General features: G+C 43.8%; 1 protein-coding gene across 2 annotated transcripts in view; it reads right to left on the minus strand.

Annotated features, from left to right (window-relative positions):
* Window positions 1-20,921, minus strand: part of OSBP2 (oxysterol binding protein 2) — a 179,969-nt gene that overhangs the window by 128,538 nt on the left and 30,510 nt on the right. For both annotated transcript variants that reach the window (XM_019814768.3, XM_019814769.3), the window contains exon 2: window positions 17,970-18,178. In XM_019814768.3, coding sequence (XP_019670327.1) covers window positions 17,970-18,178 — 209 coding nt within the window. The remainder of the gene's footprint in view (window positions 1-17,969; window positions 18,179-20,921) is intronic.

A 20,921-nucleotide genomic window follows, 5' to 3' on the forward strand; every position in this document is an offset into this window, starting at 1 on the left:
GCTTGAGGGGCCTGTAGCTCCTGCTGCCACCATCACTTCCAGGAGAACTTTCCTGCTACTTGGGTCTGAACAAGAGGGCTAGTCCTGGAGCTCTCTCTGTCTGCTTACTCAGAGGTCTCCCCTGAGTCCAGACTGGAAAATACTGGAAGGAAAAAAGTTATAAATTCACCACCTGTTCAGCGTTAATTCAAATTATGGTCTTCTCCAATCTGCTTGTGGCTATTTAACATCTAGGGTGCTCAAACAGCTCCCCCACACATTCTGTCCAGGTTTTCTAGCTGCACAAAGTGAAGTATTCTCATTTCATCCTACTCAGAACTGGAATTGGGCTGAACTGAATTTTAGAAGACTTACTCTGGCTGTTGGAGTCTCTCGAGTCCACAGTCTGGGAACCCAGGTGGCCGAACCAAGGTAGAGGCCATACAGGTGAAGGACAGCAGGCAGATACAAAACTGTTCAGGGCTGGTGCTCACAGGATCTCATGACAGCTGAATTTGAGAGGTGAAGGAGGGCAGGAGTAAACAGGACATTCAGGACACTTGGCCAACTTCCAGATCTGGAAGATAACCTAAGACTATGATGAGGGCAGTTTCAAGGCAGTGGGCAGTGGGTCAGGTGGGGCAGTGGGAAGAAGCCAGGAGAGGAGTTGAGGCTACAGGAGAGAAAGAACAGCAGTGTAACCAGGTCCCTTTGGAGTCACACAGGGGTGCATGCAGGGAGGTTGCTAAGTCTGACGGCAGAGAGCTGAGGTGGTCCGGAAGGTGGGCTTTTTGGTTCTATGGAATGAGAAGGAGGCAAGGTCTTTTTCTGGAGTGTAGTGAGGATATGTAGAGTGGCAAGGACTTCAAGAGTCACTAGAAGATAGGGAAGGAGGCTGTCAGGGGAACCCCTAGAAGGGCTGGCACTGATAAAGGCCCAGCAGAAGCCCTGGATCTGAGGGTGTGCTATCTATATGGTTGGGAGGGGTCGACCCTAAAGCTTGACTGTGTGGCATGTGTACCTTGGCTCAGCAAAGGGGCCCTACTAATACTGCCTGAAGGCAGAATGTGCAGTACTGAAGGGTCATCACCAAAACAGCAACAGCCTCACTGCTGTCAACTGAACAGCTACCACACTCAAGCTGCTGAGCTGAGCAGTTTGTGATATGATTTAATTTATTCCTCTTGACAACTGTAAGTGGTCTTTATCAATAGACATGCTTTGAGGGTAAGGAAGCAGAGCCACAAAGTGGTCAAGCAATACTGCCAAAGTGACCCAGCTAGCAAGTGGCACAGCCAGGATTCAAGCCCAGGGTTATCCGTTCCTGGGCTGCCACACGGTTAGGCAGAGGATACGTGGGTGTGACAGAAGCTAGACAACCAGGTGAGGGAGGAAGACCCTTCCAAGGAGGAACTGAGAGATAGATACTGGGCCAGGCTAAGCAAGGGAGAGAAAAGGAAGAAGGCAGCTGCAGGAGGAGGAGCCAGGGTCTAGAAGGGAACTGGGAGGGTAGCTACTATGGCAACCAGAAAAGGGCCAGCCTCTGACTTCAAATTACTGAGCCAGAGCCCCAGGGTCCAGAGGTAGTTGTGTCAGGGAGGCGGAAATCTGAAGATGAAAGAGTGTGCCAATCAGAGGGCAAGGCCCAGGAGCTTGAGGACAAGCTCCACATCCAAGCTCCCTGTTGGACCTGAGGGCTGAGATGGTGGAAAGCAATCCCAGCAGGGGCACCAAGATGCCAGGATTTGGATGAATGACGGGCTTGGGGAGGTGAATGCTGGAGATGGGCATGACCCTGGTCCTAGTCCCCAGCCCCTCTCAGACCGAGGGGGCTGCCTCGATGTAAGTTCATTTTCCTGATTGTGTTCTTCTTCCTGGAGGTACCACATTCTGATGAACCCACAGGGACCTTTTCAAAAAGATGAGTGATTGAGGGGCGACTGGGTAGCTCAGTCAGTTAAGCGTCTGACTTCAGCTTAGGTCATGATCTCACGGTTTGTGAGTTCGAGCCCCATATCAGGCTCTGTGCTGACAGCTCGCAGCTCGCAGCTCGCAGCTCGGAGCCTGGAGCCTGCTCCCAATTCTGTGTCTCCTTCTCTCTCTGCCCCTCCCCCACTTGTGCTCTGTCTCTCTCTATCAAAAATAAATAAATGTGAAAAAAAATAAAAAATAAAAAAATAAAAAGATGAGTGATGGAGCAAAGGCGCATGTGCAAGCCAGCCCTAGCAGGCCCAGCACAACCTCAGAAGATTCAGCCACTAGATGGCAGCTGTAGACATCAGATAAAGCCTTCCATAGTCAAAGGACACCTGCAGTTAGAAGCTACTAAAAGAGCAGATCATCCAGTCCTGGGGTTGCCTGATTCCACATCAGAATATCAAGAAGACTCCATGCCCTTCCTTACACAGATTCTTCTAGCAACACACGAGAAAAGGCTTGTGAATCTGAGATGAAGGAAAGACTCTCCTGAAACACTGGTGAGCTCTGCTCTTTCTGGTGACATGGGGCCCTGCCCATCTCCAGCCCGGCCAGAAGGTCCCCTGATCAGCTGCCCAGGACATCACCTGAGGCCCCAGCCACCAGCCTCCTAGAGCTCCATGTGCTCACTCTTCCCAGGCTCCCCTTGTCTGGCATGCTGCCTGAGGCGGGAAGCCTGACCATTCACTAGCTGCAGCCTATGTAGGCGTAGATGTTGTCTTGAGCATTCCATGGCAACTGGGCAGAGGCCCACAGGAGTACACAAGCAGGATGATCCCAGATTGGGGTTTAGCAGGTGGATATGCTGAAAGGTCAAGAGGCCAACAAGGGCCTGGCAAGGAAGGGGCTTCACGGGAGACCCATGGGAAAGGCTGCATAGCGGGAAGGGTGGGTGGACAGAAGAAGGCAGCGAGGTCAAAGGACAAGGGTCTTCGGGAGCTTGAAGACAGATGTGGGGATGATCAGTAATAGGGACAGCAAGATATGGTCAGCAATGACAAAACAATGGAAGACTTGTGAGGGGTAGGGGGAGAGGGGACAGTCCTAAGAGATGGCCAAAGATGATGCCAGAACTTGCAACCTTCAGTGAAGTTGCAGGAGATAAAGGTGAGCAGCAGGAGCCCTGCATGCAGAACAGCTCCACGTAAAAGAGTCAGGCACTTCTGGGGCAGGCCACCACCTGACACAGGCTTCCCTGAAGCTGAAAAAGAGCCTCCAAGAAAGAACAAAGGACAAGGAGGGGAGCAGGGTATGCCACAGGGTGCGGTGTAAGTGAGGGGCACAGAGAGAAGGCTAGGGAGGGAAGAGCCCTCCAGCACAAAGGAGAAACAGAGGACAGTGGCTGAGGATAGCAGGGACAGGTGGGTTCATTTCTTCCTAAGAAGCAGTAAGGACAATAAATAAGGAAAAGAGAACTCCATTTAAAACAAGCCAATAAGTTTTGTTGGTTGTTTCCTTTGCTGTGCAGAAGCTTTTTATCTTTATAAGGTACCAGTAGTTCATTTTTGCTTTTAATTCCCTTGCCTTTGGGGATGTGTCAAGTAAGAAATTGCTACGGCTGAGGTCAGAGAGGTCTTTTCCTGCTTTCTCCTCTAGGGTTTTGATGGTTTCCTATCTCATCTTCAGGTCCTTTATCCATTTTGAGTTTATTTTTGTGAATGGTGTGAGAAAGTGGTCTAGTTTCAATCTTCTGCATGTTGCTGTCCAGTTATCCCAGCACCATTTGTTAAAGAGACTGTCTTTTTTCCATTGGATATTCTTTCCTGCTTTGTCAAAGATTAGTTGGCCATATGTTTGTGGGTCTAGTTCTGGGGTTTCTATTCTATTCCATTGGTCTATGTGTCTGTTTTTGTGCCAATACCATGCTGTCTTGATGATTACAGCTTTGTAGTAGAGGCTAAAGTCTGGGATTGTGATGCCTCCTGCTTTGGTCTTCTTCTTCAAAATTACTTTGGCTATTCAGGGCCTTTTGTGGTTCCATATGAATTTTAGGATTGCATGTTCCAGTTTCAAGAAGAATGCTGGTGAAATTTTGATTGGGATCGCATTGAATGTGTAGATAGCTTTGGAAGCTTCTGCACAGCAAAGGAAACAACCAACAAAACTAAAAGGCAACCAATGGGATGGGAAAAGATATTTGCAAATGACATATCGGACAAAGGGTTAGTATCCAAAATCTATAAAGAGCTCACCAAACTCCACACCCGAAAAACAAATAAGCCAGTGAAGAAATGGGCAGAAAACATGAATAGACACTTCCCTAAAGAAGACATCCAGATGGCCAACAGGCACATGAAAAGATGCTCAACGTCGCTCCTCATCAGGGAAATACAAATCAAAACCACACTCAGATACCACCTCACGCCAGTCAGAGTGGCCAAAATGAACAAATCAGGAGACTATAGATGCTGGAGAGGATGTGGAGAAACGGGAACCCTCCTGCACTGTTGGTGGGAATGCAAACTGGTGCAGCCACTCTGGAAAACAGTGTGGAGGTTCCTCAAAAAATTAAAAATAGACCTACCCTATGACCCAGCAATAGCACTGCTAGGAATTTACCCAAGGGATACAGAGGTTACTGATGCATAGGGGCACTTGTACCCTAATGTTTATGGCAGCACTCTCAACAATAGCCAAATTATGGAAAGAGCCTAAATGTCCATCAACTGATGAATGGATAAAGAAATTGTGGTTTACGTACACAATGGAGTACTACGTGGCAATGAGAAAGAATGAAATATGGCCCTTTGTAGCAACGTGGATGGAACTGGAGAGTGTGATGCTAAATGAAATAAGTCATACAGAGAAAGACAGATACCATATGTTTTCACTTTTATGCGGATCCTGAGAAACTTAACAGAAACCCATGGGGGAGGGGAAGGAAAAAAAAAAAGAGGTTAGAGTGGGAGAGAGCCAAAGCATAAGAGACTCTTAAAAACTGAGAACAAACTGAGGGTTGATGGGGGGTGGGAGGAGGGCACCTTTTGGGATGAGCACTGGGTGTTGTATGGAAACCAATTTGACAATAAATTCCATATATTGACTGACTAAATAAATAAATAAATAAATAAATAAAACAAGCCAATAAAAACAAGGTAGTTGCCTGGGCGCCTGGGTGGCTTATTCAGTTAAGCATCTGACTCTTGATCTTGGCTTAGTTCATGATCTCGCAGTTTGTGGGATTGAGCCCTGCACCAGCACAGATCCTGCTTAGGATTCTCTCTCTGCCCCTCTCCCTCTCTCTGCCCCTCTGCCTCTTGTGCTCTCTCTCTCTCTCTCTCAAAATAAATAAATAAACTTAAAAATAATTTTTTAAAAACCAAGGTAGTTGCCAAAATGAGCACTGCCCTCGACAGATATTTTGCGAGGCATCACCATCGCGTGGACATGGAGTACTGTAACAGCATCTCTGGGTCCTGTGGATGAGATGCCACAGTAGCTGCACGCCACCAGGGCAGGCAATCCCAGCCCTAGCAAGAACTGGTCCTGTAGGGTCTTGGCCTTCTGACCTCATCCCTTGAGGCATTTTTAGAAGTTATAGTCAGCCTTGGGGCCTGGCTGCCTATAGCACAGCAGGCCAAAGGGACCAGGTATAGCAGCCAGAAGGCCAGGACCCAATGGGAAAGCAAAGGCTGGAGAGAAGTGAACCATGTGGCCTGGAGTCAGCGAGGGGCAGAGCTCAGAGTACACCATCAGGGTGGACCCCACATCCATGCCTGCTGTTGCTCTCAGTTCAAGTGTCCTCCTGACGGTGGCCCTGTCCTGTAATCCTTCCTTCCACTGTTCCCTTGTGAAAGGCTCCTCAACCTGCCCCATCTGATAGGGGGGCTCAGCTTGCCTCTCTCATCCCATATCCTCTGTCCCCTCCTTTGGGAGTACTGGCCTAGGCTGGGCTGCCACTTAGTCCAATGCCAGCTCCCTTTTCCCACAATGGGTTCTGGGGCATGTATCCCTGTGTCCTTGGCCTCCTTCTCACTCTGCCTTCAGGCATAGCTCATCTCAACCTCCAATGGGTCAGGGGCACCATGGCTGCCTACTCTCAACCCCAGCCAGAGAGCTCCTCCAAGGCTGGGTCCAAGCCTGTGCCTGCTCATCTCTGACTTCCCCACACATGGCCCAGCCCCCAGGACCCAAGGGGACACCAATCAAGAGCCCTGCGTGACATATGCATGCACTTTAGCGTATAAGAAACATTTAGGCTTCAAGAAACCTCATGTTACTGTACTACTTTCTTTCTTTCACAGACAGAAAAGAAGGCTTCTAGAGTCCACAATAAAAAGCAACTATAAAATGAGGGAGCATTAAATGAAAAAACAACATCTAGGGAGTTTGAGCATCCCCTCGTGCACTTGGGGAAGTCTGCCCAATTTTTGGCTAAAAATCCATTTCTTTAGTGATTATTTACAAAAGATTAAAATAAAAATCTTTTTTCCCCCCACATAACAGAAAGAAAGATTTGACAACTGTGTCAATGTCATTTTTGTAAGTGCTGTGTGCTTCTGATCTCTTGGGACCTGATCAATGTGACATAGTATTTGGGTGTGACAAATAAGGACAAGTAAACTCAAACAAGGAACCCCAGATACATAGGTAAGAGGTAGTGTAAGAGCCTTCACTAAGCAAAAAGGAAGAAATCTAACATTGATTGGAGAAAAGGCCATTGGATTTTAGGGCATTTGACAGGACATGATGCTTCAGTGCTTCCAAATCCTTGTGATAATTTGAAATATGTGTAAGTAATTTGCAGGCAAATAGGACCTTGCCCAGGAAAAGCCCAATGATAGCTGTTAGCCAAACCCTTTTTCAAAGGGGTACAAATAACTGAAGTATTCAAATCTTCTGATGCAAGGTCCCTGGGCAAAAAGGTCATTCTGCTGTATGGGGGATTCTGCCACTGACCAAAGGTGCTCAGGCCTCCTGGGACGGGCACGTGGCTTCTGTGCTCTGACTGCTGAACCAGTCAGTCCTCCTGGCTAAACTCTCCCTTTAGGAGCCCTGTGCACACAGCCAGATGGAGGCCCTAGCCCCAGATATTCCCAAGCCCACCCCTACCAGACTGTTCTCAAACCTCCCCTTGGTGACTGCCAGGCTGAGGGACGATGCAGCCCAAATGCATGCCGTGTCCCCAGCCACAGAGAACCCCCACAGTCTCTGAACACATCCTCCCCTCTGCTTCAGACATTCCCACGCCTGGATAGTCTTCCTTCTTCCCTTCTCTCCTCACCTCCATCTCCATATTTCAAGCTCTTCTCTGTCCCTCAAAACCCAGCTCAGGTCTCAGCTCCTACAAGTGACCTTCCCTGACTTTGTTCCCCTCTCCCACCCATCCCAGTGGTGACAGCCTCCTACCTTACACTGTGCTAACTCACCTGCAAATTACTCTAACCTCCATGGGAACTGTCACGCCTCGTTCATAAAGTTTGAGTTCATGTAGGACTGTGCCATTTGAATGACATCCATTCCCTCTGAAATGTTAATATACAAGAGCACATACTGTGCAGAGGTCTATTAGGGGTTATTTTTTATATAATAAAAATTATTGTGGCCTGGAAATAGGTGGTTCCCTCCTTTTGCCCATTTTAATCTTTTTTTTTTTTTTTTTTAAGTAGGCTCCATGCCCAGCATGGGCTTGAACTTACAACTCTGAAATTGAGAGGTGCGTGCTCTACTGACTGAACCAGCCAGGTGCCCCCAACTTTTGCTCATTTTAGACAACTGGCAGGTTAAAGCCAGAAATATAAAACTGGAAGAATATTCCAATATACCAATATACTGAAGAATACAATATTCCAATATACTCAAGAATATTTACAAAGATAGCAAATAAAAATATAGATTAATATTTAAAAAAACTGGAAGAGCTCAAAAGGCCAAGTTTCAGGTGCCCAAGAGATCAGTTACTTCTACAGAGAGCAGGGGCAGATATGCACAGCTGAGGGGTGGGCTCCAGGAGTGTGTCCAGGTCCTGGGCTCTGCAGAAGGTCCACAGCTAGGGCAGGGCTGGCAGGGGAAGGGCCACTGTCACAGCACCCACACTCCTGACTGACACAGACACTTCTTTAGGAGGTGCAGGCATACCCCCAAGGTGATCATGACTCGTCCCTCTGCATCCACCAGTGACATGTCCCCACCCAGAGGGGAGGACAGCTGCCTTCTCAGAGATGCAGCCCCCTGGGGCTGCTGTGCCACATTTCATGCTGTTGGAGGTAGGTCATTTTAAGACTGTGAAAGAACATTTTTCCCCTTCCCTTTTCAAACACCCTGGGGTGCTTGACCTTCTGCGGTTGATTCTGTCATATCACTTACTACCAGCTGTGGGCAGGATGATTTATGAGTGCTGGGGCACACTCCCCAACAACAGTGCTGGGATGAATGGAATTACTAGCACCCATAGCAGTACACACCTCCCATGTGTTATCACGTAATCCTCCTGGCAACTGAGCAGGAGTGCGAAAGATGAGGAATCTGGAACTCAGAAATATTCACTGGTTTGACCAAGGCCCCAGAGCTGGATGGGAGCTCACAGAAAAGCCTTGCCAACCACCCATTTTATAGATAGAGTGAGGTCCCAAGGGACACAGTGACTTGCCCAAGGTCAGATCTGACCCTCCTTGACTCAGCACCCTGTCCATAGTACCACAGAACATTCTACCAAATTTGGAAAGTGAATGGCAAAAGAAACACAAAGTAGCCCAGAAAGACAACCTTGGAGTCATGAATACCTTTGGGACCCCCAGCCCCAGCCCAGCTCTGTGCTGGAACCTCCCATCATGTCCCCTACCAACACTTTCCCTTTTGTAGTCCACTGATCTGTTTCCCAGACTAAGCAGAAATCGGTCTCACCCCTTTCTCCACAGGTTCTGCTTATGTCTTCCAGTGCCACAAAAACAAAAACAAAAACAGAAACACAGGTCTGCATCCTTATTCACATTCTCTGACACTTCAAATTTTCAATATGAGTAGGCTCTACCTGGCCTTCCCTTCTCCAGATTAAACGTCATCAGTTCCTTCATCTGTTCTAGTGGTGACAGGTATAGAGAAACCACAACACCCCAATCCTCCTCTCCAATCCTCCTCTCCAAAGATGATTCTAGCATGGACAAGGGTGTCCTGGCTGCTCTGCACACTGGTCCCACAACAGATCCTCCAGTGCCAAGCCCAGTGGTGGGCCCTGAGGTCACCATGGAAACAAGATACACAGGATCTCTCTGCCCTGGAGGAACTAAGGTTTTGTGAAAAGGATGGATAATAAGTAAATAAACAAGTCAGTCAACTAATAATGAAAAATTGCAGTGGAGAAAATAACAAGGATTCTGTCATGAAGCTGTCCTAAGAAGGGAACAACTTAAAACACTCTGAAGTGTTATTAAGCTGAGACCTGAAGGATGAAAGCCAGGCAGGCCAAGAGTAGGAGCAGGAGTATTCTAGGCAGAGAAGAAAGGCCAACGAGTACAAAGGTCCTGAGGCAGGAGCTGAGTATAGTGAGGAGGGAGACAGGCGGGGAAGGAGGCCATAGACTGTCATACAGCATAAGGAGCTCAGATTTTACCCTAAGAGCACTGACAAGCCACCTGAGATTACTGTGTGTGTGTGTGGTAAAATATACATAACATTTAACATTTTAAACATTTTACATATATAATTCAGTGATATTTAGTACATTCACAATGTTGTGCAACCATCACAACATTTTCACTACCCAAAAAGAAATCCTGTACCCACTAAGCAGACACTTCTCAACCTCTTTCCCCAGTTCCTGGCAACCACTACTCTGCTTTCTGTCTCTCTGGACTTGCCTATTGTGGACATTTCATGTGAACAGAATCATAAAACATATGGCCTTCTGTATCTGTCTTCTTAACGTGTGTTCAAGGTTCATCCATGTCATAGCATGCATTAGTACTTCGTCCCTTTTCCTTGCTCAGTAATATTCCACTGAATGGACATACCACACTTATTCATTCATTCATCTGATGATGGACATTTGGGCTATGTTCACCTTTTGGCTCTTGTGGATAGTGATGCTATTAACATTCATGTACAAGTTTTTATTTGAAAACATGTTTTCAGTTCTTTTTTGCTTGAAAACGTGTTTTCAGTTCTTTCAGTGTTCAGTTCTTTCCACTGAATGGAGTGGAAGTGCTAGTATCATAGGGGTAATTATGCTTAACTCAGTGAGAAAGCACTAGAACATTTTCCATAGTAGCTGCACTATTTTACATTCCTACTGGCAATGTATGAGGGTTCCTATCTTCCATATCCCTGTCAATGCTTACTTTCCATTGTTTTGTTGTTGGGTTTTTGTTTTTGTTTTGATAATAGCCATCCTAATAGGTGTGAAGTGGTATTTCGTGGTTCAGATTTTCATTTTCTTAATGACTAACAATGTTGATTATCTTTTCATGTGTTTATTGGCCATTTGTGTCTTCTTTGAGGAAATGTCTATTCAAGTACTCTGCCCACTAATATTCTGGATACTAGCCTCATCAAAAACATGTCTTGCAAATATTCTCTCCCATTCTGTGAGTTGTCTTTTCCCTTTCTTAATAAATGTCCTTAGATGCACAAAAGTTTTAAATTTTGATAAGGTGTAATTTATGTATTTTTTTTTTTTTTTGTCTTTGGCTGCCTGTGCTTTTGGTGTTATATCTAAACAACCACTGCCAAACCCAAGGTCATGAAGATTTACTCCTTTTTCTTCCTTCGGGTATTATGGTTTGGGCCCTTATATTTAGGTCTTTGATGCATTTGAGTTAAGTCTTTGTATATGGAGTGAGGTAGGAGTCTAACTTCATTCTTTTACATGTGGACATCCAGCCATCTCAGCACCTTTGTTGAAGAGACTATCCTTTCTCCATTGAATGACCTTGGTACCCTCGCTGAAAATCCATTGATCATAGATGTATAGTTTATTTCTAGACTCTTAATTTTATTTCATTCATCTGTATGTCTGTCCTTAGGTCAGTACCATACAGTTTTGATTTATAGTAAACTAGCTTTATAGTAAGTTTTGATGTTGAAAAGAGTTCTCTTAACTTTGTCTTCCTTTCTAAGATTGTTTTGACTACTTTGGGTTCCCTGGAATGTTTTTTTCTACCTCTAAGAAAAAAGGTCATTGTAATTTTGATATGGATTATACTGAATCTATACATTGCTTTGGGTTGTATTGTTGTCTTAGTAATATTAAGTCTTCCAATCCATGAACACAGATGTCTTTCCATTTATTTAGGTTTTCATTAATTTCTTTCAGTAATTTTTTTAATTTAAAAATTTTTTAAGTTTTCAGTGAAATTTCATATTCTTGGTTAAATTTACTCTTCAGAATTTATTTGTGATGATGCTTAAAGGAAATTGTTTTCTTAATCTCTTTTTTTTGGATTGTTCATTGTGGGTATATAGAAATATAAGTGATATTTGTTGGTCTTGTGCCCTGCAGCTTTGCTGAATTTGTTTATTAGCTCTCATAGGGTTTTTTTGTGGATTCTTTGGCATTTTCTATATGTAGAATTGTATCATCTATGTGCCAATAGAAAGTTTTACTTCTTCCTTTCCAATTTTTCCTTTTGTTTCCTTTTCTTGTCTAGAACTTCAAGTACAATGTTGAATAGCCATGGTGAAAATGGGGATCCTTGTCTTGTTCCTCATCTTAGGGGAAAACTTCAGTTTTTTTACCATTGAATATGAAGCCAGCTGTGGGTTTTTCATAAATGGCCTTCATCATATTTGCTGATGTTTTTATGAAGAAAGGGTGTTAGATTTTGTCAAATCCTTTTTCTGCATCAATTGAGATGATCACATAAGTGAGGATTTTTTCCTTCAATCAGTGAAGTATACTATATTGATTGGTTTCTTATGTTGAACTGCCCTTGCAATTCCTGGGATAAATCCCACATGGTCATGGTGTATAATCCTTTTGATATGCTGTTGGATTTTGTTTGCCAGTATTGTGTTGAGGAGTTGAGGGGTTGAGATGTTGAATCTATATTCATAAGGGATAATGGTCTATAGTTTTCCTTTCTTGTGATGCCTTTGTTTGGCTTTGGTATAGGGGCAGACTCACAGAATAAGTTAGAAAGTGTTTCCCTCCCCTTAATTTTTTTGGAAGAGTTTGAGAAAGACTGGTATTAATTCTTCTTTAAATGTTTAGTAGACTTATGTGGATCTTGAGAAACTTAACAGAAACCCATGGGGGAGGGGAAGGAAAAAAAAAAAAGAGGTTAGAGTGGGAGAGAGCCAAAGCATAAGAGACTGTTAAAAACTGAGAACAAACTGAGGGTTGATTGGGGGTGGGAGGGAGGGGAGGGTGGGTGATGGGTATTGAGGAGGGCACCTTTTGGGATGAGCACTGGGTGTTGTATGGAAACCAATTTGACAATAAATTTCATATACTGAAAAAAAATAAATAAATGTTTAGTAGAATTCATCAGTGAAACCATCTAGTCCTGGGCTTTTCTTTGTTGGGAGACTTTTGAGGACTGATTCAATCTCTTATTACAGAACTGCTAAGATTTTCTGTTTCTTCTTTAGTTGGTTTAGTAACTTGTGTGTTTCTAGGAATTTGTCCATTTCATCTATGTAGCCTAATTTATTGGTGTACAATTGTTCATAGTATTGTTTTATAATCCCTTTTATTTCTGTAATGTCAGCAGTAATGTCCTCACTTTCATTTCTGATTTTAGTAATTTGAGTCTTCTCTCTTTTTTTCCTAGTCAGTCTAGTGGAAGGTTTGCCAACTTTGTTGATCACCTTAAAGAAGCAACTTTTAGTTTCATTGATTTTTTTAATTATTTTTCTATTCTCTATTTCATTTATCTCAACTCTGATATTTGTTGTTTCCTTCCTTCTACTAGTTTTGGGTTTAGTTTGGTCTTCCTTAAAATGTAAGATGTAAAGCTTGATTACTGATTTGAGATTTTCTGTCTTTTTAAATGTTATTTTATAGCTATAAATTTCCCTCTGAGTACTGCTTTTGCTGTATCCCATAAATTATGGCATGTTGTGTTTTCATTTTCATTCTTCTCAAAGTATTTTTTTAATTTCCTTGTGATTTCATCTTTGAATCAAGGGTTGTTCAAGAGTGTGTTATTTAATATCTACATATTTTTTAATTTTCTTCTGTAATTGATTTCTAGTTTCATTTCACTGTGGTTAGAAAAGATACTTTGTATGATTTCAATCTTCTTAAACTTATGGAGACTTGTTTTGTGGCCTAACATTTAGTGTATCATGGAGAACTTTCTACATGCACTTGAGAAGAGTATGTGTGTCCCACCGTTGTTGGGTGAGTGTTCTGTATATGTTTGTTAAGTCTAGTTGGTTTATAGCACTCAAGAGGTGTAAGTAATGCAGTGATATGATCAGATTCCCACTTTTTAACATGTCATTTTGCCTGCTGTTTGGGGAACTGACTGAAAGCAGGAAGACAGTGAGGAGGTTTTCAGACATTCAGGTAAGAGGGGATGGTGCCTGGACTGGGGTTGTGAGGGGTGGCAGAAAAGCTAGAGAGTAGGCTTCCTGATGGATGAGAGATAGTCCATAGCCTAGGAAGGGACAGATAGGCCTTGGGATGACCTGAAGGGGGTCCATCTGGAGCACCATCTATGCTCTTGACCCAGCTGGTAGCTATGAGCCAGAGTCAAGGAGAACCACACTAGGCTGTCTTTCCTTATTTGGGGTTACCTGAATCTGACCCCATGTGAAAAGTTGCAAACCACAACTCTTTAACATCAGCCTGAGAACTGTGGGAGAAAGATATTGCCTTGCAGAGATGCCACCACAAGAACTCTTTCTCAAGAAATAATCAGGTAACCCCAACCTTTTTATAAAAGCACAGTACCTTTTTGAAGTCTTCACCTTCACATGCGTTAGTTCATTTATGTTTCAAAACACCAAAAGGAGAGGAATCCTACCATTTCTGATTAACACATAGCAAGTGCTACCTTGAATTGTACCTGAATGTTTGCCCTATGTCCCTACCCAGGAGGCTAACCCCTTGGGAACACAAGACATGTGCTATGTCTCCAGCCCCTGACCATGCCTAAGGGGTATGAAACGAAGGAAGGTGAGCCTGAGGCAACTCCCTCAGGGGTCCCAACCCTCTTAGAGGAAGTCCAGGCTTAGAAATTACTAGCACTTCCCAGCTGAGTTAACAAGTACTTCCACCCCAGGTGCAGAAGAAACTCTGTCCATTGGCTGTCCCAGGAAAATTGTTCCAGAATGATGAATCCAATAAATACTACCTGCTACGTTATTTTCAGAAGGTTCCTAGAATATGATTCAATTATTTTTTTCTTTTTTTTTTAATACGAAGTTTATTCGTCAAATTGGTTTCCATACAACACCCAGTGCTCATCCCAACAGGTGCCCTCCTCAATACCCATCACCCACTTTCCCCTCCCTCCCACCACCCATCAACCCTCAGTTTATTCTGTTTTTAAGAGTCTCTTATGGTTTGCCTCCCTCCCTCTGTAACTTTCCCCCCCTTTCCCCTCCCCCATGGTCTTCCGTTAAGTTTCTCAGGATCCACATAAGAGTGAAAACATATGGTATCTGTCTTTCTCTGTATGACTTATTTCATTTAGCATCACACTCTCCAGTTCCATCCACATTGCTACAAAGGGCCACATTTCATTCTTTCTCATTGCCAAGTAGTATTCCATTGTATATATAAACCACAACTTCTTCATCCATTCATCAGTTGATGGACATTTAGGTTCTTTCCATAATTTGGCTATTGTTGAGAGTGCTGCCATAAACATTAGGGTACAAGTGCCCCTATGCATCAGCACTCTTGTATCCCTTGGGTAAATTCCTAGCAGTGCTATTGCTGGATCATAGGGTAGGTCTTTTTTTAATTTTTTGAGGAACCTCCACACTGTTTTCCAGAGCGGCTGCACCAGTTTGCATTCCCACCAACAGTGCAAGAGAGTTCCCATTTCTCCACATCCTCTCCAGCATCTATAGTCTCCTGATTTGTTCATTTTAGCCACTCTGACTGACATGAGGTGATATCTCAGTGTGGTTTTCATTTGTATTTCCCTGATGAGGAGTGACATTGAGCATCTTTTCATGTGCCTGTTGGCCATCTGGATGTCTTCTTTAGAGAAGTGTCTATTCATATCTTCTGCCCATTTCTTCACTGGATTATTTTTTTTTTCAGGTGTGGAGTTTGGTGAGTTCTTTATAGATTTTGGAAACTAGCCCTTTGTCCAATATGTCATTTGCATATATCTTTTCCCATTCCATCAATTGCCTTTTAGTTTTGCTCATTGTTTCCTTTGCAGTGCAGAAGCTTTTTATCTTCATGAGGTCCCAATAGTTCATTTCTGCTTTTAATTCCCTTGCCTTTGGGGATGTGTCAAGTAAGAAATTGCTGCGGCTGAGGTCAGAGAGGTTTTTTTCCTGCTTTCTCCTCTATGGTTTTGATGGTTTCCTGTCTCACATTCAGGTCCTTCATCCATTTTGAGTTTATTTTTGTGAATGGTGTAAGAAAGTGGTCTAGTTTCATTCTTCTGCATGTTGCTGTCCAGTTATCCCAGCACCATTTGTTAAAGAGACTGTCTTTTTTTCCATTGGATATTCTTTCCTGCTTTGTCAAAGATTAGTTGGCCATACTTTTGTGGGTCCAGTTCTGGAGTCTCTATTCTATTGCATTGGTCTATCTGTTTTTGTACCAATGCCATGCTGTCTTGATGATTACAGCTTTGTAGTAGAGGCTAAAGTCTGGGATTGTGATGCCTCCTGCTTTGGTCTTCTTCTTCAATATTACTTTGGCTATTTGGGGTCTTTTGTGGTTCCATACAAATTTTAGGATTGCTTGTTCTAGCTTCAAGAAGAATGCTGGTGCAATTTTGATTGGGATTGCATTGAATATGTAGATTGCTTTGGGTAGTGTTGACATTTTAACAATATTTATTCTTCCAATCCATGAGCATGGAATGTTTTTCCATTTCTTCATATCTTCTTCAATTTCCTTCATAAGCTTTCTATAGTTTTCAGCATACAGATCCTTTACATCTTGGGTTAGATTTATTCCTAGGTATTTAATGATTCTTGGTGCAATTGTGAGTGGGATCAGTTTCTTTATTTGTCTTTCTGCTGCTTCATTATTACTGTATAAGAATGCAACTGATTTCTGTACATTAATTTTGTATCCTGCGACTTTGCTGAATTTATGAAACAATCATTTTAATTATTTCATTTTATTTTACTCACGAGAAGCTAGAAAGAGGAAACTCATTCTTCCATGACCATCAGTGCTCCTAAACTTAGCCAATGCGTGTCTTGAGCCATGTCATCCACACCACCAGCCACACCACCCACCATGTCATCCACCACAGTGGCTTTCCATAGACCTCCAAACAGAAAGCACAGGTCCTATTGGGGGTCCCAGCACAGCCCATGCCTGAAATGGCTCCAAAACCCTCCTTCACTGAGAAATGGAGTGGTATCTTGGGGATCCTGTGTCAAAATTAGCATCACTGTTGACACACCAGAGTCACATGAGTGATGATCCCAAGGAAAAATCACCGGGGGTAAGGGGGAATCCATGCTCCAAATATGTGAGACCAAAAGAGAAGGTCAGAATGATATTAAATGACCATCAATGTGCACTGAGAAGCTAGTGCTGGGAGAGACCCCAATACAATAGACCAGGTATGGGGCATGGTGACTGACATTACCAGTCCCTCTCATCCTGTTTTGTGCTAGAGCTCCTTCCATAGGACTCAATGTCTCCCCAACCAGCCTGTGAGATAATCCTGGAGCGGAGAGGCTGTGATTTGTTCTCACATGGAGCCCTGCCTTCCTAAAAGAACCCCACATAGGTCTGAGAAAGCACACACCATTTTGCTTTAACTTCAGAAGAGTTACAGCTTCCCAATATCTCCTCCCTGAGTGTGTGTGGACCTAGTTTTCACCCATCAGAAACATTTGCTATCACTCTGGGTGGACACGGCTATGGGAGGCAGACATTCTCACACACTGCTACAGTCATCTGATATTACAACCCCTATGGAAGTTAGCTTGACAATCTCTCAGAATTACAAAGGCACACTGTTATTAACCCAGCAACCCTACTTTCTAGAATGTATACTTCATTTATACTTTTACGAATGTGAAACAAAATGCAAGATTACTCATTGCAGTACAGCATGTCATAGCAAAATAAACAACCTCAATGTTCATCAACAGGTTTTGGGTTAAATAAACTATGATATATCCATACAACAAAGTACTATACTGCTGTAAAAACAAGGAGGAAGCTTTTTATGTACTGATAGGGAAGAAATTCCAAGATATATTGCTAAGTGGAAAGAAGGAAAGTGGAAGACTGCATTTATTTTAAAATAAATACCAATTTTAATAAATATGTAAAAGACACAAGGTAGGTCTGGTTGCCTCTGGGAGGGATAATAGGGTGGTTGTCTGGGAACAAGAGTCAAGGGCAGGTGTCACTGCATGTGCTTTTGAAACTTCTGGTTTATGAATCACATAAAGACATGACATATTAAAAAAAATAAATGCAGGTATTAAACAATTAAATGTCTTGCTCAGGATATCTGAGCTGGTCTACCACCTCAGCAAAGACAACAGCTCTGGCTAAATAGCTTTCAATCTCCATAATGGGCCTGGGAAAAAGTCTGGCCCACGCCACAGGTACATGATCCTGGACTCCCACCTCTGCTGCTGCTTCTGGATCTCACTCACTGCAGCATCTGAAGGTTCTGTTAAAATCTAGGAACCATACTTGCCCAAAGAAAGATACACACAGCCCTCCTCATCACAAATATTTCTATCCCAAGACCTGTCCACCCAACCTTGACCACCTAAGCATCTCATTGCTGAGGACACACAGAGTTGAATGGGAAGGGTAAACACATATCCCAACCTTCCAGGGTTGGTCTGGACTAGCCTGGGTCTCCTGGTCACCACCACCCCCCAAACACTTTCAAGTCCCACTCTCTCTGGATCCATGACACTGCATGTATACCCGCTCACCAAGTGCTCACTACCTGAGTGGCTGCTCATCATGCAGACAGCCTTGGCCTTGGCCAGCTCCAGGGCGGTGATCCACTGCTGCCGCTCTACCTCCGAGCTGGCCTTGAGGTGGTAGGTCCTTGCCCCACTGGTCAGCACGATACTGCAAGAGTCCTCCGTGTCAAAGTGCGCGGTGGACAGGTTGATGGTGCCACGACAGGTGTGGGCCATTTCACCCTGATTTCTGTAGGATGCAAGAGAAGGTATGGGGTGAGGCTCCCAAACTCAATACCTCTAGACTGCTCAAGGCAAATCCTCAGAACCTCAGACCCTTAGAACTGAGAGAGTCCCTGGAGTCAGAGCAGGGAGATAATGCCTGATGGGATTGACTGGTAGGGGCTTGGCTGAGGGGCGCTCAGTGGGGAGATAGCAAAGGGAGGAGGGCCCGCATTAGTGCCAACTGCAGGGCATGCTGGCTGTGGGTTAAGCCCTTGCAGACATGAGGAAATGGATAAGGGTGACTGTCTAGAGACCTGTGAGGCAGCACAGACCACTAACTCCAACCCAGCCTCCTTCCACTAAGTCTCAGAACCACAGAGCTGGAGCAGGATGGCAAATACCACTGAAACTGAGATTAGAGACCCAGAACCCCAGAGGGTGGATTTGGAGGCACACCCTGCCAGGAGTGACCTAGGAACAGAGATCCACAGAGCAAGGATGCCACCACACTCTTCTGGCCCCACAACAAATGGGAAGAAGGCAATGGCGGGACTAACACAGTGCTGCCTCATGACGGACATGACCTTATAACCTTTGCTGGTTATAAGATTATGGAGCTGATGGTACCAAAGTAAGGGGAAATGGAAGTGACTGAAGTGCAGGCCATTTCCAACTGTGACCAATGTCTAAAAACAGATCCAACCATCATGACTGGATCTACCTAACTTAGTCCTTCACATACTTAAAGGAAATTTGGAACCCTCACAACATACCAAATCTCTTTTCACAGAGAGTATTGGAAAAGGAAGAGCAATTGGTGGTCAGCATGTAACACAGCCAGTGGCAGAAGCTCATTTGGCAAATTCTGCTGCCCTTTGATGCTGGTTGTTCCTCATGTTATTTTCTTGATTCTTCTACCAGTTATAAAGTCAAATGACTTGACACTCAACAAGACATTCAGCTTTTATGTGAACAGCTTATGCCTTTTCCAATTTCCTCCTGCTTTGGCTACATTCCTTAGAGAAGATGACATAGTTTATACTTGAGGAAAAGTCCCGCTCCTAGGTGCTGACATGTTCTACTTGAAGAAAACTCCTTCTAATTAACAAAACTGGCAAAGATGAGCATACCTGTTGGAAGCCTGCCCTTTTTGATTCAAGGACTTTTTGGCTAGAGGCTGTTCAGGTGCTAAACAATACAGTAACTAACCAAAAAAGGCCACTATGGCTCAGCTCAAAAAGAAGGCGGGGAGGTGGTGACCATTCTAGGCAGGGGGAACAGAAAGGGCAAAGAACATAAGGCAAGGTGAACTTTACAGGTTTCAAAAAAGAAGAAAAGTTTCCGTGTAGTAAGAGCATTGAGAACAACAGAGTGAATGAGAAAAAGGTGAAGCTAGAAAATTACATAGGGGCCAGATGCAATACTTTGTGGGTTATGTTAGGATTTAGACTTTTATCTCAAAACTAAAACAGTGGGCCTCCTAGGCCTAATGTTAGGAAAGAAGCAGAGGTGGCCAAGAGTTACAGAAATTCCTATGGAAAACGGGGAATAGAAGTACCTGGTATGAGATGGGATATGGAAGCCAGGCCACTGTGTGGTATCAGAGTAGGCTGGAAGTTATCCAGTGGCTATTGTATTGGATTACAACCCATCAACTAAAATAAATACCCCTGAGTTCATGCTGATATAAGCAAATAGTTGAAGGGATAAATAAATGGGGGAGAAGGGACAGATCTTCTTTAATAAAAGTAGATGTGATCACAGATATAGAAATTCACTAAATGCAATGTAGGATTCTAGATTGGATTACAAGATAGAAAAAGACATTAGAGAAAAACTTGTGAAATATGAATAAAGCTGGAGGTTTAGTTAATAGTATCATATCATGTTAATTTTCTGGTTTTGATAATTGTACTTTGCTGAGATAAGATATTAACATTAGGGGAAGCTAGATGATGGATACTTGAACTTTTCTATAAGACTCCTCCTCCTCCTGTTCCGCCTCTTCCTCCTCCTCCTCCTCCTCCTCTTCCTCCTCCTCCTTTTTCTTCTCCTCCTCCTCTTCCTTCCTTCCTTCCTTCATTCTTCCTTCTTTCTTTCTTCTTTATTCTTCTTCCTTCTCCTCCTCCTTCTCCTCCTCCTCTTTCTTCTTTGTAGATCACCAGTTTATTTTAAAAGTACACAACACAGGAATAGCCAGATGGAAGAGATAAATAGGAAAAGAGTGTAGAGTTTCCACGCTCTCTGAGCATGCCACTGTCCCCATATCTCCACATGTTCACCATGAAAACTCTGGAAACTCTCCAAACCACAGTATAAGTTATTTCAAAATTAAAAATAAAAATTTTAATGCTGCTATCACACTCTTCCCAGAGTCATAGCTGAAATGAAGTCTTGTGGCCAGAACCTGAACTCACTTGCTGTCAGGCTCAGTGACAGGGTGGGTGGGATATGTTCCCAATGTTACTGAAGAACAGAAGCCCTAAGTCCCTATTATAAGGCCTAGCTCTGGACTGGGCTCTCCAGAGTGAGGTGCAGGAACTTTGAAAATCACTAGAGGGTTGCCTGTGTGGCTCAGTCAGTTGAGCATCTGACTTTGGCTCAGGTCATGATCTTACAGTTTGTGAGTTCGAGCCCCACATTGGGCTCACTGATGTCAACATGGAGCCCTCTTCAGATCCTCTGTTCCCCTCTTTCTCCAACCTTCCCCAGTTTGCACTCTCTCTCAAAAATAAATAAACATTTAAACAAACAAACAAACAAACAAA

Source organism: Felis catus, chromosome D3, assembly GCF_018350175.1.
Source record: "Felis catus isolate Fca126 chromosome D3, F.catus_Fca126_mat1.0, whole genome shotgun sequence".
Classification (NCBI taxonomy): domain Eukaryota; kingdom Metazoa; phylum Chordata; class Mammalia; order Carnivora; family Felidae; genus Felis; species Felis catus.